This window comes from Boleophthalmus pectinirostris, unplaced genomic scaffold (assembly GCF_026225935.1).
Source record: "Boleophthalmus pectinirostris isolate CB_2022bp ecotype Guang Dong unplaced genomic scaffold, ASM2622593v1 HiC_scaffold_9, whole genome shotgun sequence".
Taxonomy (NCBI): domain Eukaryota; kingdom Metazoa; phylum Chordata; class Actinopteri; order Gobiiformes; family Gobiidae; genus Boleophthalmus; species Boleophthalmus pectinirostris.
Genome location: NW_026571541.1, coordinates 20901302 through 20928120, shown reverse-complemented (window position 1 = coordinate 20928120; position 26819 = coordinate 20901302). Strand labels below are relative to the sequence as shown.

Below are 26819 nucleotides of genomic sequence, written 5' to 3'. Positions count from 1 at the left end.
ATTTTTCAGGACAGGAAATGCCTAAAGCACATCTGGAACCCTTATATTCAGGAAATCTGTGCATGACAGACGAGGCCTTTGGAACACAGCAGACTGCAGTTGCTAATGATTCAGAATATGTGGTACTGTCATTGCACTACGAGTGGAAAGACAAAGACCAGTAAACAGTGCAGTTGGCCCACAGCTGAAGGCATCTTTAAATTAACTAGTTAATTAAATTAACAACTTAATTTAAATATATTTTCAACACAAAAACAAGTAGGCTTATTAAGTTGTATTGGCTATATTAAATTAGATAAGTGATTGTTGACAGTGATCGGCATAATATTCATAGTAATCTAAATATTAGGCTACTACCAGCCTTGAGGTGTGAGGAAGAGCCCCGTCGACTAAATAATTTTACCAACAGATGGCGCTGCTGTGTTACTCAAAGTGGTTTCGCTCATCACTTATTGTAAGAGTCAGAGTTTATTTGATCTTTATAGACAGTCAAGACAGGTTATGATGGTAATTTAATTCGCTTAATTCACTGGCAGCAAGTCAGTTGTTTATGTTAATGTATGCATTTATATAAATCCCGAGAAGTGAAACAATATGCTACACTGTTTATAAAAATCTGAATTCGGCTATTATGATCAGTCGATCTGTTTTCAGCGGTTAAAAAAAAAAAAAAAAAAAAAGGAGACACGGGCTATAGGTTTATTCAAAATGCATTGTGAAGCAATAGATTATTTTAATCGCGTTTCCTTACCCTTGTCGCCAGTTTGGTTACCTATGCTTATGCATGCAATCAAGAAGGCAAGGCAAACAGACTTCAGAATAGCAATTTTACCGGTTGACGTAAGAGGTGGGTCTGGTTGTCTGGGCAACCAATTGGCACTGAAGTGTGGAGCGGCCCGGTGGCCCCGCCTCCTGTACAAATACCCCTATGGCTTTGACGTCAATGCACGTCAACCCGAGAACATGATGCCTCTGTGCAAGTCAACTCGTGTGCTCTGGAGCTGATAGAGGCACCTCAGCCTGAAATATCATAGCTCTATTGTATCAGAGATCGTATTGTATCAGCTCTCAAGTTCAGCAAATGGGCTGCTTCGTATCATCGAACTGACCGAAAGTGTCGCCACTTTGGCATTTAGGCTGACAGGGCGACAGGAATCAACTTTGTTTTAATGGACACGCATCGAGCGGCAGAAGCAGCAGCAGTGGCGGCGGCAGCGGGCGTTTTGTTTTCATTTCGTCTGGAAGTATAGCTGCTCGCCAGCTTGAGCCCCTCGTGTGTGTCCCTTCTCGTCTGGCTACCTCACTCTTTTCACTCGCAGCCCCATTTAGAACAGCATGGTCATGGCTGACAGTGCTCAAAAGCCGCTGATACGAGGTCCGGTCCGGGTGGGCTTCTACGACATCGAGCGCACTTTAGGAAAGGGCAATTTTGCAGTCGTTAAGCTGGCCCGACACCGCATTACCAAGACAGAGGTGAGTGACTATAGGTTGTCTGTGAAGTCGTTAGCCTGGAAGCTAACATATGCTACTCTACAATACAGTTATATAACTTTATGCAGATACACTTGTATCCATATATTGGCTACACGTATTTCATGATATAAATAATAACTAAGAGGTAACTTGCTGGGAACTCCTGCTGTGCACGCAACAGCTGTGTGAATCCAGCAGGTAGGAGACTGGACAGTGGACAGTGCACGTTTCTCCGAGTCAACATTGCACTGCCAGGAAGGGCTCTGCTCTGGCCAGCTGGGTGCTGGGAACTGTGAACGTGCATGCAGCCTGCACATGTGCACTCCGATCAGACTGCACAAAACGCCCCTGTTGCAGACGCTGTCTGGCTCGTGCATCAGAGGTCGTTGGTGTTTTTATGCAATGCTTAAATTTAGTGTCCTCATTTTGTCTTATGTTAGTGGGTAAAGTAACAGTAAACTGTCCTCCACATTCCTCTCTACTAAATTGTATACAAGGTGTTTGTTCATAAACAGTGAAGCATCGTTCAGCCTGAGCACTGCACCTTCACAGAGGTAACTCACATCTTCACAGACATTTGTGCAGGACAACCTGAAGACCAGTGTCACTGAAGGCCACAGCACTTCTTTGAAATACCACTGACACAAGGCTGCTATGAATGTCTACTTACTGTAGTTCCATATGAGTGTGTGTGCAGTGCTCAAGAGTAATAGAAAATACAGGGCTTATGAAAACATTGTTTCACAGTTTGATCTTTGCTCTCCAGAACTGTTGTTTGTGGATGAATATGAGCACTCCTACAGTACAGAAAAACAAGAATTTATCTAGTCCACAATAGACCTTTGATAGGTTTAATGAATAACACATTGGCATTGGCACAAGGATGTTAGCAGTGTCTGGTTACAAGCAATGGTCTGTTCAGGTAATCTACAACTTCATTACTTGACCAGCTACACAAATACTGGCTTTACATTAGCCCTACACTGGTTTACAGCTCTACCTCAGCCTCTGTGGTATTTAAATGAAATGGAGTGCTGCTGAATTGTAGACAATTAGTTAATTATGTCTTATTGACGTTATAATATAATGACTGTCTAAAGTTCACTGGTTCTGTCCAGAGGTCAGCTGTGGAGTTATGATGCACCTGCCTAAAGCTGCTGTTTTTGTGAAGCCATCAGAGTTTAATGACACAAGAAACTGTAGATTTCATGTGTGCACAGTAAACACACAACCTAGTTTTTCCCCAGCGCCACAATCCACCTCACTGCACAGATACTTCACACTTTGGTCCAGTCTGCTCCTTTGGTACTCCATGAGGTGCTCTCCAAGACCACGCCCTTTTTATCTGTTAATTTATTACCCATAAACCATTGTCCTTGCTTGACCTTGTCACAGCAGACTTAATACCATCTCAACATTTTTTTATTCTGTATACTGTAAGTTTTGATGCCTACTTCTTATTGTTAAATTCGGCATTTTGCAATTTTGACAACTAAAAGACAATTCATAATGTTGCACAAGGGGCTCAGAATAGGCTCTAAATGCTGCAGCCCTTTAAAAAAATATAAACTAAATTGTTACTATATAAATTAATTAAGTCAGTTTTATAGAATCAATAAATCCCAAGTAATCATGGAGCACATTGGAATTACAAACCAGACTAGATTAGTAAATGTATGTATTTATAATCCTGAATTTATTACATTACCACTAAATAATACAAAAGTAGTATTTTAAACTTCAGCTTTGCTCATTCTGACATGTCTTAGTTGGTTGTATTACAGATCACAAATAATTATGTCCTGTGTGTCTGTTGGTGCTGGCTGCATCGTGGTGGTGAGATTGCGTAGAGGAAGACTTGGGCTCTGTTGTAATTGATGCAGCCTGGCTCACTTAAAGCTGAACACTGAGATTGCACTGCTCAAATGTTGTTTATGAGACAAGCCAGAGGAGGGGAGTTAATAGCACCCTGTTATTGACTGGACATTGTTAATCTAAGTAAATCCACTGTGCATTTAAAACACTTGTCATATTCAGTGTTGTTGTTCTACTATACTTAAACCTAAATTATATTTATCTTATTTCAGTGGCCTTTATTATCATACAACACAGTATTGTTTTTTGACATGTTTCATCATTTGTGGCTGAAGGAATGGGACAAGATATTGTTTCAAAAGCTCTTGCAAGATCCAATGATAAAATGAGCTCCCATGATTTTCCCTTTTTCAGCAAATTTCACACACTTTACTATATTTTGTAAAATTGCTGAGAGCTGTGAGAATGAGATGCAAGCGCCGCTCCCGAAGTCATCAAAAGTCATCTTTAAGAGCCCCACCAGTCAAGGATGAATAACAGTTGTTGCTACTCTCTCACTTCATAGGTGGCCATTAAGATCATTGACAAGACGCAGTTGGATGCTGTGAACCTGGAGAAGATCTACAGAGAGGTGCAGATCATGAAGATGCTGGACCATCCACACATTATTAAGCTGTACCAGGTAAACCCACACCCAGCCTGGGTGACACAGGGTGCTGGGACTCCATAGGACCTTGTTTTAGCTGAGCCATTCTGTGTTAATGTGCATCCATTGCGTTCAGGGTGTTGAAGCGTAGCACAGGACCAGCTCATTTTCTAATGCTTTAGCAAACAACTGCTGCCCCACAGACAGGGGGCTTTAAGATATCAGTACAGGTTAATAGCTAATCTACGCCTGCAACTCACAGAATTATTATTATTTATTTGATTTTGGAGACAATGTAACGTTCAACTGTTAAACCTCTCCTAAAAGACACAATCCACTTTGGATGTGAATTTTAAGCTTTTTTCTATTTTTCTTTTTTTTGTTTAGTTTTTTTTTTGAGTCACAAATATGTGCTCTTTCAAACAGCATTTCACTCTCATTACATAAGTCTTTGAGCCTGTTGTGTTTTTGTGTAGAAAGTAATTGAGTGTTCATCATCATTACACAACAGCGTGGCTACAGTCCAGTATCCGGGTGTTATTTTAGTCTGTATCATTATTTCCAATGAGCCGTCCATCCAATCAGTGCAGCTCAATTAGTGAGTTTCTTTCCATTCTCATAAACTGGAGCTGTCCCTATGGCCCAAAGGGGAAGCAGGACTCTGCTTAGGGCGACGTCAGTCCTAACTCTGTTCTTCACTTTTGTTTGGTCGAGTGCTGTGGCCTCTCTGCTCTGCCCCCAGTCTGATAGTCTTTCATTTCCTTTTTGTGTTTAGCTCCTCTTTAGCTATTTACTTCTGTTCTGTCACTGTTTCAGACTGGCTGAAAATCAATAAAGTGCAGGCTCTTTCCAGTCAAAAGTTTAGCTGGCAGTGACCATATTCACAAAAAGCATTCCTTGACCAGAAAACAGACACAAATACAATGAAATACTGTCACACTGCTTTTAGAGTTTATTCTACGTACAGTAACGAATTGACGACCGGTTGATATTTTGGCTAGCTAATGGTTGAAATGACACCTGGACACATTTTACCTCGTTTGAAAGCTTTGTTTATTTGTAGAATTACTTCACAGACCGAATGCAAATATCAGGTTACTTAAGATACACCTGCTAGCAATAGTTTTTTTTTTTTTTTTTAATGAAGTAAATGAAATACGTTTGTATCTATATATATCTAAGATTATATGTAATGTGCTAATTTCCCATTCACTATTTCAAGGTTCCATATGAGTTAGGGGACACGGGATTCATTTCTTTCACATTTTATTTTTATTACATAATATTTGGGAATTTGTTTAGTTTTAAGTGATTTTTTTTTTTTTTTTCTCACTCCTTTCAGAATACTGGATCATGTGGTAGATTCCAATGGCCAACAAGGCAAACTGGCTTCCCTTTCCTAAGTCTGTGAATGGGTCAAGATAACAGATGGAAACTTGATCATAAACAATGAGCGTGGGATTGGTAGTGTGAATGTCTGGCTCTCTGTGTCTGATTCATCCTCTGCTCTCCATCTGATGCTCTCCTCTGCATTTGATTTTGTTTGTCTCTCGCACGGCCCTGCTTCTAAATTTGTCCTCCTCCTACATGATACAGCACCACGCTGTCCAAAAATGCTTCAAGGGCCATTCAAACATACCCTTTAACACCTCCATTCTCCCACATGCAGCCAGATTTAGACCCATTCATTCATTTAGTGCTCAGCTCAGACACGACCGACAGAACACAGTTACATAAGACCTTAATTTACTGTCCAAGTCCACCACTGTTTTCCTCTTTTGTCTCACAGGTGATGGAGACCAAAAACATGCTCTATTTGGTGACAGAGTATGCCAAGAATGGGGAAATCTTTGGTAAGTAATTCCTTGAATGAATATAAAGGAGTGTCAAAGTCCTGTTGAAACTTGTCCTGCTCCAGTTATCCCAAAGGTCACATGATATGGCACAATTGATAACGTCACTGTTTAATGTGGGTTATTGCACAACTATTTCAAATCAAGGGCAAGGTGCATTTTACTCAGGAAAAGTATTTATTTTATTCTTTGAGATCATAGTCCAATTCAGTGATGGTATAATAAAGCACATATAACGTTTAAACATCAACCTGAATTGAATCATGACTTTGTTCCAGTTTAGTAATACTGCATTGAAGGGGCCAAGTACATTAGAACATTGCAAGAATAGTACACGAAGATAAGACTTTATCTGGCTCCGTCATTGCCCCACATGTGCACTATCACTATCACACAAGCACAAAACTCACACACGCTCTTAGGACAATATGTACACACCAATCTGCAGGTCTGTACTCCCGGATGGCTTTACACCATAGAATGTCTACAAAATCTAAAAAACTGAACTCAAGTGTAGTATTTTTAGTATATAAAACTGTACCCAGATATGTGCATCCAAAACATTTATATTATTAAATGTGCCACCAGATTCTTTGCCTAATCTACACTTAAAGAGGTGTTTGCCCTGTGCTTATTGTCCAGACATAGTCCAGAGGATTAGTTTACAGTAAACCTTAAGAGTTGTGTGCAGTAGTCTATGTTAATAAGTGTGTGGTGGGGAGGCCAGTGTTCCACTTGTGATGTTGACTCAGCAGCAGCTCCTGCTCCTGTGACCTAGAGAGCTACACAATGAATGAGGGAAGTTACAGAGTGCTAAAACCAAGATGCTATGTTAAGTAAGTGCTGTGAACTGATTTGCTTTTCCGTTGAACTTGCTCACTGGCTAATGCCTATTCCTTTTGGGGAGAACTTTGTGTATGTTGTGAGAGCATTATAAAAACATTGTCCTGATGTAGACCCCAGTGCCCTGATTGCACAATGTATTATTGTTATGTAAGAAGTGTACGTGTCATCATCAGCTGCAGTACAAGCAGCTTTGAGTCACCCAGAGCACACTGCCTGACGGGTAGCAGCAGCCTCTGTCCAGTGAGCAAAACAACATGACTTTACATCTTTAAGTTTAACTTTACTTTAAGTGTTTTCCTTATTGCATATTTTAAAGTAAGACACAAGGCACTTGCTGCTTTTAAACTTGCCCTTGTCATGCTCCATTGTGTGGAGTGATGCCTTTTCTGTTTTTTTCCTCACATGTTGAATTTCTCAGGTTTACTCTGGCTATAGGTTACAGTGAGTGAGATGTGAAGTGCTGCTGCCACAGTGACTCAGTGAGACAAATGGCTTGTGTTCAGTGCACAAAATGGTTTTGCAGGATTAACGGTGTGTTTGTGGCTGAGCCATTGGAGACGAGGCGTAGTGCCGCGTTTGGCACTGGAAACAGAAAGTGGAGGGTTTACTCCCCAAAGGAGTGGGTGGGCACTGAGATGGGCACAGAAGGGCACTCCTACTAGCTCATTCATCTGCCTTTGTGCCTGTCTGTCAGTATCAGGCTGCTGCAATGGTCTGAACACAGCGCCTGGATCAAACCTGGAAATTGGGTCAACCACAAATAAAGAAGAGTTGCATTGAGCAGATGCGGCAAGAAAAGGAAGGCAGAGGATAAGACAACAGAGCAGGGACAGCTTTTTGAATTTAGAAGAAGGTAGTGGGAAAAATGTAGGGCATGCATATTGAAGACTGTGCTGCTGTGAAAATACAAAATGGAGAGCAAAACAAAAGTCATGCCCATGCTATCTCTGACCTGTTTGTCATGTATCTTGGAGTGTATTTTGTTTTGTGTGATATGTGGTGTAACTTGTCTTGTTCTTGGTGTCTTTGCTTTGCCGTAGTCTTCTTGTAAAATGGTGCCATTATTTTGTATCAGAGTAGAATGTTTTTGTGGGGCAGCAGGTCACAGTGTAATATTCTCACATGTTCTTAATGTTCTCACATGTAAGTAGAGATAACTGCCGTACTGTGTGTATGGCTCCCTCTCTGGAGTGCAACAGTCCCACACACACACAGGCCCATAGAGTTGTCTGAAGTGAGGCCAGCCATATCCCATGATCCTTTGCATGTCCTAGAGCGGTCCCCTCCAAACCTGAGCAGCTGTTTAGAGACTTGCTCTGGCTTGGACTCAGAACCAGTGAACACAGTGGCTGTAGCACTTCCTAATACCCTCATGATTCAGTTCTCTTTCCCTTCCCAGAATGCAGCACTGCGGGCTTTGGCCATGCCAGTGCTGTATTGGATTACTCATCACTGTTGTTAATCTAGGGCTTCATAGCACATGGCACTTTTGTCTTTTTCTTTGTCTTTTCTTTTATGTGGCAGAGTGCAGGTTGCGTGTGTTCTGGAGAACATCTAGTTCTGTTCTATAGGAATGACACAAGATGTTGGCTTGGGTCCAGGATCTGTGTATTTGATACCATAATGCTCCATGACCTTCAGCTAATGTTACTACCTGAGAGGCCTTGTTTGTAAATCTGACTTATGAGCAGTTTTCTGTTTTATAGTTCACAGGTCCTCAGACCTCCTTGACACATTCCCCTTCCCAGTGTGTTTTTGATTAGCAGCAATGCATGAAAACTATCAGATCACCTATCACTGGTTGGCCCTTCTTCAAGGAATTTGACAGCTACTGTCTAATCAAGTGGATTCTTTCTGTAAGATGTAGATGTCAAGATATCAAACTTTAGTGTTGTAATTATGAGAAGAAACATTAACACTATGAACAAAACTACAGTAAAATCCTTAATTTACTTTCTTTCTCATTATGTAATAGAATAGCATGTCAACAACTTCATTATTCCAAGGTTGCTGAGTGATAAAATAAAGTTAAAATAGTGCTATATATTTCATTTAGTTTTTCAAACTAAAGCCTAGGCTTCTCATAGACTTGGCTAGTCCAGGCCCAGAGTGGGTGAGTGGGTGAGCCTAGCCCTTCTCATTCTGAGAAGTGTAAAAACCTGCCATATCACTGTGCAGTGGTTTCTATGTGAAGCTCTACATTTATTTTGTAGGGCATGTGACTAATTAAAAATGTGTCCTACTTTTTCTTTACATCGTGGTTTAAAAAAAAAAAAAAGAGTAGACTAGGTCAGTGTCATGTTTTCAGATGTTTGAAAATGTGAATGCTTTATATTAGGGCCATTTCTTTCTTTTATGTGAGTGTGGTGTTATATGTATTACTTTATGGCCATCTTTATCAGAAAGAAGATGGGTGCAGAGGCCACATGATGTTTGACTGAGGTCTGGCATGTGTACAGTGCAAGTGCAGGGCAGTTGTGTGTGTCTAGGTAATGCCAATCAATAGTGGAGCCGAAACACAGTATTTTCTGTTCTTTGAAAAACATGTGAACCTTACATTGAGGAAGTTTGGCTGCCATTTGTTGGGTGTTGTGTATCATCAGGTTATGTTGGTGGTTTATAACTATGCCAGGCTGACAGGAAGCCAACACTGACTATCCTGTTGTGTTTGCCACCAAGTGAGAAAGAGCAGTTATCGAGCTATCTGGACAGAGAGGTGCAAAGAGGAACTGTGCTGGCAGCAACGTATTCACCATCACATGAAAGTTCACAGGACTGTGAAACCACGTATCCTGCAAAGCTGTCTATCAGGTCGCTCAGACAATGCCAGAGCTGGCCAAACAAGAGGCATTAGTCATTAGAATGTTTGGCAAGTATTGTCTTTTGTCTGAATAAAATGTGGTTATTCACTCAGTAGATTTTGTTTGTTTTTTGTTGGTATGACTCTGATTGAAGTGAATCAAACTTGTGTAACGTATGTAATATGTGTTGGGAGATCTCCAGAGTCTATTAAACTTCTCACCTAACTATCCCTACTGCCAAAGCCTGTTCCAACTCGCCCCATGTGCAGCTGAGGGACACTTCTTAGAAATATAAACCCCTCCTCCTCCTTCCCCTGGCATGACAACACAGTACATTCTGCACTGTCAAGCCAAGCTCCAAACACTCACATTTACACATCCCGGGTTATAGACAACTTCAAAAGTGTGATTACGTAATGCTTTGTGCACTAAATCTTCAAAAAGGGAGCTCAACTATAAACTACACAGGCCTGCACTTCATCAAAGCAAGAATCTAGTGCAAGCACCTCTCATAAGCCTTATTCTTAAATCTGCACCAAATGAGAAAAACATGTCATATGTGTGTGTTTTTTTTTTTTTTTATAATATTACACTTACTTCAGATGATATGGGGATATATTTTGTGACATTCAATAAAATGAAAGCAAAGGTCTCTCTATAAAGTAACCAAATCTGTGTTAGATCAAAAATCATACTAGTAGTACATCATACCAGGAGCATAAAGACTTTTTGAAAACCATATGTTATTGCAACATTCTTTAACCCAGCACTGCAGTGAAAGACTTGTGTAATGCAGTATTTGTCAAGTATGTTCAAAGTTTATGTGAAATACACACTAAATCCTTGTTTTGTGTCCATCTTGTTGCAGACTACTTGGCAAAGCACGGGCGTCTCAGCGAATCTGATGCCAGGAGGAAGTTTTGGCAGATCCTTTCGGCTGTGGAATATTGCCACAATCGTAATATTGTTCACCGCGACCTAAAGGCTGAGAATCTGCTGCTCGATGGACACATGAACATCAAAATAGCAGGTCCAATATTCATCATTTCTGTTTTTCTATGTGTGAATGACGTTTTCAATGTGATGCTTTTCCTGTCATGACATCAGTGCTAAGAGAGTTCAGAAATGCCATAGCTGTCTGTGGCTCATTTTCACAGTGTTGAGAAGTGGTCCAAGGCTGCATGTGAGTGATGTGAAAGTCATAACATATTCTCCTTTCAACTTTTGTTGGTACAATTTAAAGAAAAAAAATTTAATCTTATGACTTGGCGTAACACTAGTACTGATTGGTAGATATTTGAAACTAATCCAAGGTTCTGCAGTACTAACTTCAAAGTGTAATTATTAAGTGACTGATATTTGGAGTGAACCAGTAAAACACCACCCCACCACCACTAGTGTCCTAGTCAGGAGGAAGGGCACTCACTCGGAGGAGGGAGTGAAGGGGGCAGGGAATAAGGCTCATATCATTTTGGAGATGCAGTGGAAGATTACAGCACACTGCAAAGGTATTGACAAGTGCAGCATAGAAACATGGTGTATTTTGTCAAAGTGTTTGAAGTGAAAAAGCATCTTTCCTTTTTAAAGTACTGTGCTCAAAAATGCACTAACATTTTAGATTTCTTCATCAACAATCAGAGCTGAGATCTATACCTAAGATGTTTAACCAAATCTTTAGGTACACTCCTCTGTCCTTATCTCTTCTGTTTCTCAGACTATGATAACCGGGAATTGTTTTTATTCCTAGCAGCAGTCATTTTCACAAACACGTCTGACTCAGGCAATTGTCTGCTTAGAAGATTAGATTTGGAGACACAAAAACAATGAACAGAACATTACCTGGCGTGTAGAGACAACATTTTTGATTAAGAACATGGCTTTCTGTACCTCCTTTTACCAAAGTACAATATATTGCTGCAGAGAAATATCACAGATATATTATAATATTGAATGTACTTTATACCACTAACACAAAAAGAATAATCCCAGTAAACCATTTTTAAATAAACTGTAATCATTACAAAGCATGTGCTGCAACAAATAATTAGAAAAATGAAGCAATAATTATCCAAGTTGCTTTTTCAGTCATTTATAGCTCAAATTGTATCAAAATGGTCTTCCCATTGTTGCAGTATAGACACAGTATATATTGTTCCAGTAATCATTTATTGAACTATAACCTAATTAATTATGTTGATGGGCAGACCTAGCTGTGTTTATGTTGTCGCTGTAGCTATATTAGTTTTGGATTTTAAAGGCCAGTTCTGGTCAGTGTATAGGAGCAGCAGTGCAGTCAAAGAAAGGTCATGTGCATGTGGTGGCTGCAGAGGCGGCAGGGGGTGCCCTTCATCTTTTCACTTCAAACTCTTTACACTCGACTCGATACAGAAAGAACTGCAGAGACTCCATCATGTTTCCTGTGGTTACTAAATAGAGATGGTCATAGCCTGTACTTCAGGCTTTCAGGCTTTTTAATATATCAAGAGTTCTAACATGCTGGTTAATTTGCTACTGTCAGATTTGCAAATATGGATGAAAAAAAAAATGTATATATATATATATATATATATATATATATATATATATATATATATATATATATATATATATATATATATATATATATATAATAAAATGTGTGTGTGTGTTAACAGCAGCTTCCTTTTGTGTAATATTATGTTCACAGTAGGTGTGGCAAATAAATTTTGAAGTGTGATATTTTGCTACAGAAAATAATATGATCACAGTGGTCAGACTACTTAATGCCACTAGCACAATAACCCAAAAGAATGATAATCCCAGTAAACCCTTTTTTAAAAAAAAAAATGGTATTGTTAAAAATATCACACTTCAAAATGTATTTGTCATGCCTACTGTAAACATAATATTACACAAAAGGAAGTTGTTAACAGCTTAAAAATAATATTTAGTCTAGTTCAATGTATGTTGAGTTGTATCAAGGTTACCTAAGCATCTATCTCCTGACATGTAGTAACAGAGACATGTAAAGCAGGAGGAGATATGTTGAGGATGCACATACATGTCACCTCTCTCACCTTTTTGATTAAAGCTGACACTGATCTGTCTGCTCTGTGGTACTGGGAGCCTGGGAGCTTTCACTCACAGCCAGGCTCTAGTATTCCAATATCCTCTCACCTATAGATGGATGTTATGAGCGGTGTGGTATCTTTAGGTTAATATTATGCTAATGCAGAGAGCCTCACCCACACCCGCTTCTTCTTGTTGCACTTTAAGAGCTGTTAGTAGCCTGCAGCGCGGTGGAGTGTTTGACGTCAGTCGCTGCTCAGTATTCAGCTGCGTGAAATGGGTCACAGCTTCAGTGGGTAAACCAGCCGCTCCTCTCTGCTCCTTCTGTCTCACATCTCACCTCAGCTTCAGACAGTCAGCAACACACTTGTGATGAGCCCCACGGTGCAGCTCTGCCATAGCTTCAAATCTGTGTATGTCTTTTCCACTCTATCTCCAGCAAGTGCAACACCGTTTAGGGAAGTGCTTATTCAGTTTGAGGGCTTCAAGTACAATAACATAGGACTCTGTAATCATTACTCTAAATATGTTATAATAAAAAATGCTATTTACTTTTGTTTAGAAAGGTGCATGTGCTTGTTTTACAGAAACTGTGTTTTATATATTGATGTATTTTAGTGAGTTTTGTCGATTTTCAAATTTACATCTTATTACATCTTACTTTTTTTTTTTTTTTTTTTTCGAAGGGTTCTAGTTTCATTATAGTTATAGTTTAATATGAAGATACAGTTTTGCTTGGACACCCGTTATGGTTGGATCTGTTTTTGTTTGCCCTTTATGTAATTTTTCTGTTTATCCATCCGTATTCTTTGTTTTGTGCAATTTTCTATGTTTATATAACTGTATCAAATGATTAAAAAAGGTTGGGGGGGTGGAGGGATGTTTGTCTAGTTCTGGGTCCTATGAGAGAAATGCGTGGAACCACAGATAATGAAGTGACTGGGTGGGAATGAAAGAACATTTCATAATTATATGTACATAACAAACTTGAAATGACATGTATGTTTTTATTGTCTATATGTAAACTTAATATTGTTCAGATTTGGAAGTGTCTTTTGAGAATTGAATGAAAGGATTTTTTTTTTCCAAGTCAGTGCTGTCTCTCTTGTCCATTAGATCTTTGGTTTTCATCAGGCAAGTGCATACATCTGATCAGCATTGTGTCAGTCGAGTCCTGGGGGGATGTTCTTTACACAACAGCCTCAATGTACAAATATGTAAATCCCACATTATATAAAACCAGTATCGGCCTCATGGAAACATTCCCAATCACAAGGCACATACCACATGCATTGTTCACTGCTGCTCTGTCCACAGTTGGGAGCAGCTGATTTATCATCATTGTGCATGTTATTGTTAAGCTCATTTTGGTTTGCATTACATCACAAGAACAAATGTCTTGAAATGCTCCAAATATCGCGTTCCAAAGGGTAAAATCCTCGTAATAATTGATTGTTTTTGTCTTGTTTAGATTTTGGATTTGGGAACTTTTTCCAGCCGGGTGAGCCTCTGACCACATGGTGTGGCAGTCCTCCATACGCTGCTCCTGAAGTTTTTGAAGGCCAGCAGTATGAGGGCCCACAGCTGGACATCTGGGTAAGAATCGTTTTCCAATTATTATTATTAGGCATTATTTATTTTTGAATACCAACTATTAATTAAAACAGTCAAAACAGCAGTGTAGATGAAGTATTCAATTTTGTTACTTTTTTTTGCAAAGTACAGATACTGAGGCAAAAGATTGTGCATCACATGAAAAAAATCTACTGAACTAAAAGTACTTGTTTAAAAATGTACTTAGAGTATTTTGCAGAGCGTTTCAGAACAATTATAGGGTGAAATGTAGTCATTTTGATCCTGAGTTTAGCAGATTTTATGTGATTTAATAAAAAATTAATTTGTTATTTTTTTCTACCTGTTCTGTTTATTTGTGTATTTGGTTTGTTCAAAGTTGGGACATTAACTCAAATTTAATGTAGTTTAAAATAAATTCTCAGCCTTTTCAGCAGGTCTCAAAACATAAAAGTTATTTTTACTTTTCAGTCAAATCTAAAATGTAATGGAGTGGAAAGTACAGATGCATACTATCAAATGTAGTAAAGTAAAAGTAAAAAAGTATCCACTGTAAAATGTACAGACAAAAAACTACAAACATGCACCCTATTTTTCACACTTTATTATGTTTCAGAGCATGGGGGTAGTGCTGTATGTCCTGGTGTGTGGTGCTTTGCCTTTTGATGGACCAACTCTGCCTGTACTTCGTCAACGAGTCCTTGAAGGAAGGTTTCGCATCCCCTACTTTATGACAGAAGGTAAAAACAAAGCCTGCAGAGCTAGACCGTAATAATGTGTAGACTGGAGTTTTAATCACAGAAAATCATTGCACCCCCAAGATGACCACTAATTCTTTCCAGTTTATCTGCAGAATGTCATTTTAACTTTCCTTCTGATTAATAGTGTTTAGTCCTTTTCATTTATTTATTATGTCTTGTTGCTGCAGAGGTCCATTCTGTTGAAGTCTTGTGTGTGATTTTTATTCGTTCTGTTTTCATTTTGATATACACAATTTTAGCAAATTAAAGAGTTGTCTGCAGCCTTACTCACTTCCTTGTGTAGAATGGGGACCTTTGTCTTACATTAAATGACTTCAAAATAACATAATTCTTATTTTGATTACATAATAGAAAAAAAAAAGTTGGACCTCAAATCTTTAAAAATAATGAGCTTGGTCTAAAAATATTTTCTATACCATTATATTTTATGGTGATTGTTGAAATTCATATCTGTTTGTAAGTCAGCTGGACAGTCTGATTTTAAGTTTTCTTGAGTGATTGCTGTCAATGATTGTGTTGGCTAACAGGATAAGCATTAGCAGCTGTACTAGCAAGAGCAGATGATGTTGCATTTGTTAGTCATGCTTACTGTTGAGAGCTGCCTCCTCTCTCTGCTATGTCCCTCCTGTGCCTCTCGTCCCCCTCCTCTGTACCTCCTCTGCAGTCCTTTGCTCCCTCTCTACAGGGGGTGCGGTTGTGTGCTTTGTGCGTTTTTGTCCTAAACCTTGAAACAATTAAGATGCCGGGGGAATGTAGGAGTGTAATGTCAGCTCCTGCAGCCAGACTGACATCTAGGCTCACCTCCCCGCCCCCAGGTCCAGCCCCTGTTCCCTGAACGAGGAGAACAGAGTGTGCTGTTTCTTCATCCAGATCAGTCCATCTTCTCCCTGCTGTACCTCTCAGCACTGTTTAGTACCGCACAACACAGTCTTCTCTTTGTATGGGCCTTGAGGCAGCTGCATATGTCGGCATGTAAATCAACTCATTGCCCACTACAGCTCATTTGAAAGTGCAATGAAATAATTGTGAACTAATAATGACTGAATTATTTTTGTTTCATTAAAGCACATATCATTAAACATAGCATACGACCTTACAACAAGGTTGACCCTATGGTTGTAATGGCAAAGTACTGGTCTTATCTCCCTGTCAGTGGCTTACTCTGTGGACCTCTTATGGCTTGCAAGTGTTAACTTTAAATGTTTGTGTGGTTGAGTCAGTGTGGTAAAATGTACTGGCTCAAACAGTGGATCAATCAATCAGCCACTTAGTCCAGCACTATGCCTCTTGCACAGTCAAACTCCCCCCAGTGGTTTCAGGGGAGAAAATATACTGCAATTATATAGTGTTCGTAGCTACAGGTGACGGACTCATTTATTAAATATTTTGAACTGCATCATATTCTTATAATGTTTAATAAATCCGTTCATGTGTTTACTATCTAGATTTTCAGAAAGTAAAGGAAAACTTGCTTTGAATAAGTAAATATATTTATTGCATACACATATTATCTGCATCTGACATAAAAATTGTGGCAGGCGGTAAATAGGTGAGGACGCGCTGCAGTGGGCAGGAATGTGGTACAAGCAGCAGGGGTGAAAACAGCCAAAACAGCACAGCCAAGGAAAGTCTAATCCTGTTAAGAACCCAGCTGTGTCTGACGTCAAAGTCATGGTGCCTCTAACTGAAGGTGAGGAGTACTCATTAGGAGAGGACAAATAATCTGAAGAGTGCAGCTGAGAAAGAATTCAACACATTTTAAGCTCTGCCGTGTTAGTTCTGCTCCAGTTCATCAAGTTTTCTTTGAACTTTGTTTGATGGCTTCCTGTTAACAAATGGAATACTTAAATTCTCTCATATCATAATTTTAAGAGCATAACCTAAACCCTCAGTCTTTATAATGTTCATGACTCAATCCCCGGCTCTTCTCTTTGTACTTGTTCTCAGACTGTGAGCACTTGATACGCAGGATGCTGGTGTTGGACCCGTCAAAGCGTTTGTCTGTGGCCCAGATAAAGGAGCATAAATGGATGGCCCTGGACGTCCCCGTGACCAGGCCTGTTCTGTACCAGCAGCCTGTGCCCGCGGAAGGAGGGGGGGGCCTGGGCGAGTACAGTGAGCAGGTGCTGCGGCTCATGCACAGCCTCGGTATCGATCAGCACAAGACCATAGAGGTAAAATTTAAATTATAAGCACCTTGATATTGTTATCTCACATAATTAGGGCTGGGTAATATGACGATAAAAATCAAATGGTGATTTCATTCCAGTGACAATATGCCATTTAGGTAAAATCATCCTAATGTGAAGGCAGTTTTCTGCATCCACACTTCCTGTTGGTCAGTCACATCAATGCTCTGAGTGACAGGTGGATTTAACCAATGGAGTGTGAATTTTCAGAAGAAGCAGATGGCTTTAGTTAAATTGGGATTTGTGATAAAATTTATCTGGCTCCAAGAAAATTGTGATATAATGAATAAATCACAATATTACTATAAATAACAGTAAAGGACTTTTAATTTCATTCATTGGTAGTTACAGTATGTCTCAACAGGACTTTGAAAATAACAAAGTAAACTGCAAATTGTGCACCTTGTTTTTACCTAATTCTTACAATGTTGTCCCTCTATCCGCAGTCTTTGCAGAACAAAAGCTATAACCACTTTGCTGCTATCTACTATCTGCTGGTGGAGCGTCTCAAGGCCCATCGCTGCAGCTTCCCGGTGGAGCAGAGACTGGATGCCCGACAGCGGCGGCCCAGCACCATCGCAGAGCAGACCGTTGTCAAGGTAACAGTGCACGTCTGTGGGGCTAGGTATTATATATGTACCAGCATTAGCATCTACACCTTTGTGATCAAAGCGGGGTTATTCACACCTGCACCTGATGAAGGAACACCATTGATGTATTTATCCAGCCTGGCCTCATCTTGATCTTCAGAGCATCTTCAAGGGTTTTGTTATTCATAATTTCTTTATTTTTCACACTCTTTTCTTTCTAATGTTTTTTCACCTTAATTGCACACAATCTTTTCTCACTTTATTTATAAATGTAAATTGGTTCCATCCGAGAAGTTAACATCTTGTATTAGATGTTTTTGATGTCATGACAAAGACTCACACAGTGTTGTTCTCTTCTTCACAGTCGACCAGTTCGGCCCAGGTGGGCTTGCTGCCTCAGGGGGTCCGGCTGTTGCGATCCCCTGCAGTACCCCAAACCTCCTCCGAGGCCTTCACCTTCTCCCAGACACCCAGTCCCCTGGAGCACAGTTTCATGGTCGAGGATGTCAACACACCCAAAGTATGTCCAGCAGCACCACATCCTATGCTTTGACCTTACATTACAATCAGAGTGGATGTTATTGACAAAAACATTTTATTAATCAAGTGGTAAAATTATTTAGGATTTTCCATATAAAATAATGGCATTCTTTGTTTTGTAAGCTATGTAAAATAGCTTAAACATACCTTTTAAATGTTTTGGTTGAGTTTCAAGTATCACACAAATGTAAAAGCACTGTAAAATGAAAGTGCCAGAACATAACCTGATACTCTAGTTTGAAAGGTTACTCTGCAAGTTTCCTTTTCCCCTTTTTACAGTTTTTATTATAGACAATAAACTCCATATTCTTGTCTTCACAGCTACAATGTTCTGTTATATCCTGTAGATGATATATTGTCCACACCTACTTATAATATTATAATCATTTATCAGCTTGCACAACTATGCCCTAAATAAAAAAAACGTGACAAACATGATGCTGATGATTGCACTAGATAAGGTTGTCCACCGGGTGTAAGTTAAACAATGCCCCCTTGTTTTTTGTTGAAGTTTGGGGGCACTGGCCGGCTCCATAGTGCAGCTGACTTGCCCTCTTATGTAAGCGCTCAGTTCACACTCCTATCAGAGCGCACAGCTGCTGTCCTCCACTGCTCCTAGACAGCAAAGCACCCTACATTTACAGCATGCCAGCACCAGCATCTCACGGTTTGTGTCTGTGTGCCAGCCTGCGACCTTTTCCCTTTAGGTCACTTTGGTTGCTCGGCTTTTGTAAAGAGAAAAAAAAAACATGTACTCTAACTGGCTAAACTTTGATCACAACCAAGTCGGTTGTTTCTGCCCCTCTCATGGCCCCACTGAAGGATTCTAAGTGTACGTCTGTTCTTTGGTGAGCGAGGGGGTTTTGTGAGTAGACAGAGTGTGTTATCTGTGTGAATGGTGCCTGGTTATGTAAGCAATCCTGTGATGATGATGTGACCTAATGGAAGTCTGAGCGAACACACATGGACAGGAAGCCGCCTCTCCTATGTCCTAGCCAACAACTTTTTTTTTCTTTCTTTTCTTATTTTATTTAACTTTCGACTCCCTCTTTTTGCCCCCCACCCTTTTTACTATTACCCAATGTTGCTTGATTTCCTAGTCCTCTGGGTGAGTGCATGTTGAGTAACAGCATTCCTATCCCAGCACAGAAAGCAGATGGGGATTTGGGCAAAGTGTCTCATTCTCCACCAACACCAGCTTTTCCTGTTACTGCGGCAACTCCTGCTGGTGATCTTTTGTCTTTGTTTTTGTAACTCTCTGTGAATTTATTTCTGTATTTGTCAGTCAAACAGAACATTGAAAGCCGACTTCCTGCCTCTGCATTCCTTCATCCTTACATACCCACATATGCATGCAGACATCCAAAGAGGGGAGGAGAGGGGAAAACAGGAGTAGCCGCGCGATATGTTATGAACAAATACTCTTCTTCTTCTTCTTATCAAGGTGAATGGTTGCATGCTGGACCCACTACCCCCCTCCACTGTCCTGCGCAAGTCTTCCACCTCATCTCCTAGCAACATGATGGAGACGTCAATCGATGAGGGCATTGAGACAGAGGAGCCTGACACAGAAGATGACCCGCCCCACCTGCTCTCGGCCTATCAGACGACTCGGTTTGGCCAACGGAGACACACCCTCTCCGAAGTCACCAACCAGCCAGGGCAAAACCAAGGTGTGTGGTTACCTGATGTGCCACGTATGAGTCATTTCATAGAGTTTACTGTAGATGCATATTTACACACATTGACTAAACTGACTTTTTAAAACAGCATTGTTGTTTCCTCCTCATCCTCTCACTGATACGTCCATAAAACTTCTGTGTTTTTAAAGCCTATTCACATTGACCAGCCTTGTTCTGAACTTTTCCATGCTCAAATTGCTGTCACTGAAGCACTTAAAATGGAATTTTGAATAGCTGTATATGCCTTGCTCTTCTAAAAATCTGTTTTCTGCAAAATTGTACTTTGAATATCACCTGCAGATTTTCATTCAAAAGGGTTGAAAAAATGTGTGTGTGGTTAACCTGGAAAAAGAGTGTCAATTTTGAAAAGCATGAGAACGTGCATATTTCTCACAGATGAGTCGGACCCTATGAAGCATTTGTGTGCTCTGACGCTGTATTCTAGTTGACTCTATGTTCTTGTCATATCTGACACTGATCCTTTTTATTTGCTGGACACTTAAATGTTTGATAGTGATTAGTGACTGTCCCCATAGGTAAACTCTTCGCTCTTGGCCACAACCCCTCCATGGGCAGTGTGGACTCGGATATTGGCTATGACATGGGCTCAGTGCAGAGTGACCTTGGTCTTTTGGAGGAGACTTCACCGGTCACTGAAGTCATCCCAGGCTCTGGACCCACACAGTTTCTTAGCGCTCGGGCCACAAACCCAGCCATGGCCGCTCTGACATCTCATCACAGAGAGGCGCACAACCGCTCACCCATCAGTTTCAGAGAAGGCCGACGCGCCTCGGACACCTCCCTCACTCAAGGTTAGTGTCATCCTCTGTTTGAACTGCACTTCTGTGTGCTGCCTCGGCGACCGCCGAGTAAGAATCTAATATCCTCTTAGAGAAACCCAACGCTGTTTAAAGTTGACCTCATTATACAGAAATAGCTTTGCTTCCTTACTCATAGAAAGTGTCTTTGTCCCGTGACTCTGCATTTCGGAGAAGTTTGTATAGCCTCAGGAGCACTCTGCCACAGTGACTTAAATACGTTAGATTTACATTCATTTAATCAATATATAATTGTATATAGAACTTGTGAACTTCAGACCTTGTAATGAAGGTTGATTAAAATGAAACTTCTGTTATAAAATGGAGGCATCAATCACATAAGTGAGATGCTTCTCCCAGCAGCCGGCCCCTTCAAACCTCACATAGATGCACAGATAAAATACATGGAGCTTTAAAATGGTTGGTCCCCCTCCACTCAGCTGCTCCCCTTCTCTGTGGCACATGTTTTCCTCCTCACATCTCACTCACTCTGACGAACGTCTCAGATGATTCATGCTGTGAATCAGACGTATATCTGAAGACTTCAGCCCACACCTCTCTCTATTCCCCTCATTCGACCAGTTTACACCTCTACACTTTGTACTGTACTTTTGTCTAATGTATTAAGAAAAATAATATTTGATTCTTTGAGTCTGAACAGAATTGATACTTCACTTATAGCTTGAATAATGCTATGAAGATGTGCCCCGACGCTGTGCACTGCCTCTGCCTAGGTGTTATTTGTGTGCTGTATTATTTATTTCTTTGAGTAATCCTCTTTAGCGAGCACAGTGCGGTGCATTGGTTTGCGTCAGACTGCTTATTTGGGGTTTTAAATAACTCCACCATCGCAGTGAGTCAGGTCCTATCGTTCACAGCACAGCTCTACACCACTGGATGGGACTTGTCACAGTGACTTGTTTTACACACTAACACACACTGATAGTGCCATTGCACACTCTGACAAACACAATCAGGGCTTACGCAAATGCAGTTTGGAGAGCTGATAAAGACGTCAATTCTCCAAGTTTCAGAAAAAGTGGATTATGATTATGTCAGCCATTTGGGAATTTCTTAAAACAACCACAATTTATATTATATTATAAATCACATGATGAATGAATTTTTTGCTGTTTAACTTATGTTAAGCTTGTTTATTATTGCGGCTATGATTATTCTCATGATAATTGTGGTCTTTGTACTGTAAATTCTACGAAATGGTGACTCAGACAACAGAAACATTACTAATCTTACTAAATATAAAAATGTTTTTAGGATTGGTTGCTTTTAGGCAACATCTCCAGAATCTTGCGAGGACCAAAGGCATACTGGAGCTGAACAAAGTCCAAATGCTTGTGGAGCAGATGGGCTCTGGAGAAGGGGCCACTATGGGGCCCCTGGGACCACAGCACCACTTGCACAATCTCCTGGAGGTCAGTTGTGGTTATCACACACACAAATACACATATCCTGAGTTCAACCCCATTTAGGCTCCCTGGTTGCAGACACTACACTGACCCCCCGTTGTGCCCAGCCAACAGGCACCCAGGCTGTTGTGTAACCCCAAGAGACGAGTGCCAAGTGTGGCTTGTTTACAGTCTCTCTTCGCTGATGCCTGGAGCCTTGAGTCCAGGCCTAACTGAATGCACTCATTGTTAATGTCAGCCCCACTAGCCCATAGTACAGACTGGTACTCATTGCTTGCAATGAAACCACACAATAACTGATCACGGAGGCTCCTGACACAGCAGCCATTTCACAGTTTATTGTGAGGAGCCCAGAATCAATAGTGAGTCTAAACCATCAACGTTTGTCCATCAGCCTTAATGCAATAACACCGCTTTGTTATGACGTTTGAGCTGCTCATCCTTTTAATTTGCTTTCATTTCATTGAACTAAATTGTTATTCATGTGACACAAGCATTCAGACCAAAAGGGGTTAAGGGTTATGCATTTACAGTCTTCTCAGCCTCTGAACCTCCAGACATGTTTGTGTGGACCACTCTCTAACACCTCATGGTCTATGTGCTTGATAAAGGGCGAGGCGTCCAAGCAGAACCAGGGGCTTGCTATGTACCAAAGTGGTCCCCAGCCACCTCTCCTGTCCCGCAGACAGAGCTTGGAGACACAGTACTTCACACATAGGCTTCAGGTACTATAATCTAGAAACACAATATTCACACGACTGATTATTTCAGTCATGATTAATGCTTAACGTTTTATGAGAAAAAATTACCATCAGTCATCAGTCCAAATTTTTTTTTGTCCTGAAGGCAAGTGTCATGGCTAACAGCCCTGCTAGCTGCCAGCTTTTCTGTAAGGAGACTCCTCGAAGTTTAGAGCAACAACTGCAGGAACACAGGTATTGTACAGACTCATCTTTAACTCTTAACTTCCAGACTCCCTTTCTTTGACCTGAACACAGTATGGCTTAACTTAGACACTGAAGGGCTTTTAATCAATTGGAAACAAAAGGACATGTCTAGTTTGAATTAGATGTGAGCATTTGAGTTTGTGGTTCTAAATAATCACAAATGTCAGAGTCAAAGCCCACCTTTATAATATATAAGAGTTTTGGGTAAGCCCATAGACTCCACACAAGCAATGCTCATCTATCATTTATTGATCCTAAGTTGGCTTTTCATCTGAAGCACTTCAGTAAGCACTGTGCATGGAGAGGTTTGATTTATTCTAGATGTTTGAGCAAACCTTTTGTACAGTGAACATAACACATTCGAGTCTGGCTTTTTCTGTACTCCCATTCTCATTCCCATGAAAAGTTGGCCCATGCTCCTGCTCATGGCTGAATGCTAAATACACAGTACTTAATAGTATTGACCTAAAATGATGTCATGTTGTAAGTGGCTCTGGGCGTGTCCCCACAGACTGAACCAGAAGCGGATGTACCTGCAGCAACAGTCCCAGGGGATGGGCCTGCAGACCTACTTCAATCAAATGCAGATAGCTGAGGGCTCCTTCTCTCCTGGAGGTCCTGTAGAGCAGAGCACTTCCCATCAGCCACAGCCAGGGCCAGCCCAGGCCTCCTCTCCCTTCAGCCATCCACACAGCCTGAGCCCCCTGCTGGAGCCCAGCGACGGGCTGCTGTATGAGCCTTACATGAATCCCCATCACTACCCCTCTCACATGACCCCCTCGCTCCAAATCAACCCCCTACACTCAGAGTCCAGTGCTTTGGGCTACAGCTACCCCCCAGGCTGTGAACAGCCCCTCTGCCCCATGTCTGCAGAGGCCCTGACAGAGCAGTATGATTTTCCCCTGGAAACCTCCCCCATGGCCCCCTCTGCACCCGAGGGTGATCCTGCAGCCGAGCTGCAAGCCTCCATCCTGGACACTGAGATGATGGAGACGGTGGACTCTCACGGCTTTGTACTGGTCAACTGAAGCAACAGTCTGGCTCTCAATTCAAATCAGTGTTAAGCAATGAGAACTCTGGCAGCATTATAGAGATGTAAGCGGAGGTCATGTGCAACAGGGAAGGAATGACAAGTGTTAATTTTTGTATGACTAGTACAATCTGTTTCTTAGTTGTCAGGATCTTTGTACCAAAATCCTCCCTTAGCCTACCTCCCCTTCTCGCTGTCCTCCTGTTGTCCGCACTCGGAGCCAGGAGCAGATGTACCGCTCAGCGCTGTACCTGAGAGGACGGCTCTGAGCAGCGCCTTGTGAAGGAGGGACTCTGCACATGTGCGGGCCACGCATGAACGGTCTGAAGTGGATTCATTAAAGACTAGCAACCAAAAGCACAAAAGCTAGTAGTGCTTTTTATATTTGAAACGGGACACAGCGACAAACAACAGACTGTTTATTGAAATCTATTTGTGGAGTTGCTTTTCAAAAACAACATTTGAGAAAGGAGCCCTCATTTGTCTTGCTGTTGTGATGCACACAACACATTCTAAACGAATAGGCTTTTATTGAATGTAAACATTTAAAGTGTTGCGCTACGAAAACCTCTAATTTCCACAGTGTGCACTTGAGTCTAAACTACATTCTCACTCATGAAGTACCAATCATGTACATTTTTCTTCACTTTGAAACCTGTAACTACTGAATCTAATGGAGCTTACACTACTGAGCTACTTCCCCAACTTCCAGCAGAGGCTCCACACTGTCATTACACTTAGTGCTAATCGCAGATGTTTCTCAAAGAGCTTGCACATTCGTTTTACTGTTAAAATTGTGGATGCTGCATTAGCAGATAAATGAGGGCTGATGTGATTAAGAATGAAGTATGAGGTTGTGCTGTTAGACTCTCAAATATAATCATGTGGCAATACTAAAGCAATATATTATAATCCTTGATGTGTAGGGATTATGAATGAAGCCTCACCTGTACTTGGATTGGTTCCCAGGACCTTTTGTTTAGTGCAGTGACATCACTGGAGCAGATGAAGTAACCACAGATAACGGCTCTGGGCCGGAGCGTGTGGGATGTGTGTGTATGTGTGTGTGTGTGTGTGTGTGTGTGTGTGTGTGTTTGAAAGTGATTCTTTTGCACAATTCTGACTTCACCTTCAAATCTGTATTATTTGTTTGTCATGGATCATAAATGACATAGTATTGCACCAGTGCACAGTTGTAGCTTAGATCCTGCTTGTTCTGGTGGACGTCCTCTGTGCTCCAGTCATGTCTCTGCTTTGATCCAATGAAGTCTTTAATCATGTTTTGAATCTCAGAATGAGCCCCTAAGGATTCCAAGCATTAGTTTGTTTTAAAGAATGTCTGTTCTGACACTGCGGGTGCCCAAGCACCTGTAGGACAGCAAATCCACATCATGACGGAGCCTGTTCTCTCAGCACAAAATGACACATATAAGCATGTATGCTATCAGAGCCTCTCTGAAACCATGCTCTAATGTATACAGTTATTTTTATAGTCTACACATTGATGGCTAGAATTTATGGACCAACTATGGTTGTAGTCCTATGCAGGGCGTAAAGGAGAAATCCACCACCTTCCGAACGCATTTTAGAGATTCACAATGTAATAATAAAGGGTCTAAAATTCAGATTTGAATATCAAATATTTAAATTTTCTCTTATGATAAAGCAACTCTTGAGTGGTAAAACAAATAATGACCATAATGAATGTTGAGACACTAGTAGCACTATTTACATTAAAGCCCCACCCCCTAAGAATGCTGTGAAGTGTTCTTCATATTAAAGATTATACCTCTCCACACGATAAAAGGACAAAAGGCTGGATTTCACCTTTAGGTCCATGTATATTGTTGTCTGTTGTATTTTTGAACCAGGGGTTGATCTGTGGAAGTCAAATACTGGAGCACTTTGAGAACAAGGGGAAGGAGAGCTGAAAGTGGTTGTATCTCTGTCATTTCCTGTCAGATGAAACAAAGTGAAATCCATAGGAAACACCTTTCTCCTCTCTCTTCCTCATGAATAATGGACACAATACACACACACTAATGTTTTATGTGATTGTTTATTTAATCCATGTGAGCAACACTTTGTACAAATTCGGAGCGCGTGGATCTTCTGCATACGCTTACGATTCACTTTGTGTTGAGTAGTGTTCCGTGTGCCTTTTACTTATTTTCAATCAAAATTCAAGCATTGTCGTGTTTTTTTTACCCTTTTCAGGATTATTTTATTATATTTTTGAAAACCTGAGTAGAGCCAGGTTTTTTTTACTAAGGTACAGAAAACCAAAGTCCCTCAGATGTTTCCTTGTACGACCACCATGTGGAGTCAGCTTCTCTACCGTACCGCTTCTTGTTGGTCAATCAGTGTACGCCATATTAAAGTATTATAGCAATATCTCTCTAGTTGAATACTTAAAACATGGCAATTCTAGTGGTTGTGTTTCCAGGTATCATAATTTCACCACCTGCTGATAAAAACATCAATCTATTAATAGAAATTCAGTTTTATATTTACCTTCATTGGTGTTGACCGCACATAAGCTAACTTGCTGTTGAGATTAAAAAAAGTTTATTGAAATTTTTGACTTGTGTTTTTAATTATGCTTTTGATGTTACATTTTCTAAGTGTAAGATCACTTGAAAAAAGGAGGAGTTATGCATTTAAGCGCCATAGCCTTTATGTACAGTCACCACACATGACTCCATAGTGGATGAAGAAACATGTTAACAACATTTTGAACTACATGCCAAAGTGGAAGACTAGACTAAAGTCATAACATGT

At 40.7% G+C, this 26819-nt stretch overlaps 1 protein-coding gene across 3 annotated transcripts; it reads left to right on the top strand.

Annotated features, from left to right (window-relative positions):
• Positions 1-957: 957 nt before the first annotated feature.
• Positions 958-26613, top strand: sik2b (salt-inducible kinase 2b). 3 transcript variants are annotated; one of them, XM_055147778.1, is made up of 16 exons: positions 1450-1473; positions 3854-3970; positions 5277-5398; positions 5724-5787; positions 10303-10464; positions 13954-14078; positions 14671-14794; positions 16763-16989; positions 17451-17603; positions 17959-18114; positions 19579-19807; positions 20353-20628; positions 21910-22067; positions 22673-22786; positions 22908-22996; positions 23520-26613. In XM_055147778.1, the coding sequence occupies exons 3-16, from the start codon at positions 5384-5386 to the stop codon at positions 24034-24036; spliced, it is 2409 nt and encodes an 802-aa protein (XP_055003753.1). In that variant the 5' UTR covers positions 1450-1473; positions 3854-3970; positions 5277-5383; the 3' UTR covers positions 24037-26613. The 3 variants fall into 3 exon arrangements, with proteins under 3 accessions (XP_020773749.1, XP_055003753.1, XP_055003752.1); XM_020918090.2 differs by lacking the exon at positions 5277-5398 and having other exon boundaries at positions 958-1473; XM_055147777.1 differs by having other exon boundaries at positions 5277-5787.
• The last annotated feature ends 206 nt before the right edge of the window (positions 26614-26819 follow it).

Excerpts from the sequence above, each read along its gene's own strand:
- sik2b (XM_020918090.2), top strand. The coding sequence starts at position 1,336 with ATGGTCATGGCTGACAGTGCTCAAAAGCCGCTGATACGAGGTCCGGTC. Across the intron at positions 16,990-17,450 it reads ATCAGCACAAGACCATAGAG|TCTTTGCAGAACAAAAGCTA; the intron begins GTAAAATTTAAA and ends CTCTATCCGCAG. Across the intron at positions 22,997-23,519 it reads CAACAACTGCAGGAACACAG|ACTGAACCAGAAGCGGATGT; the intron begins GTATTGTACAGA and ends GTGTCCCCACAG.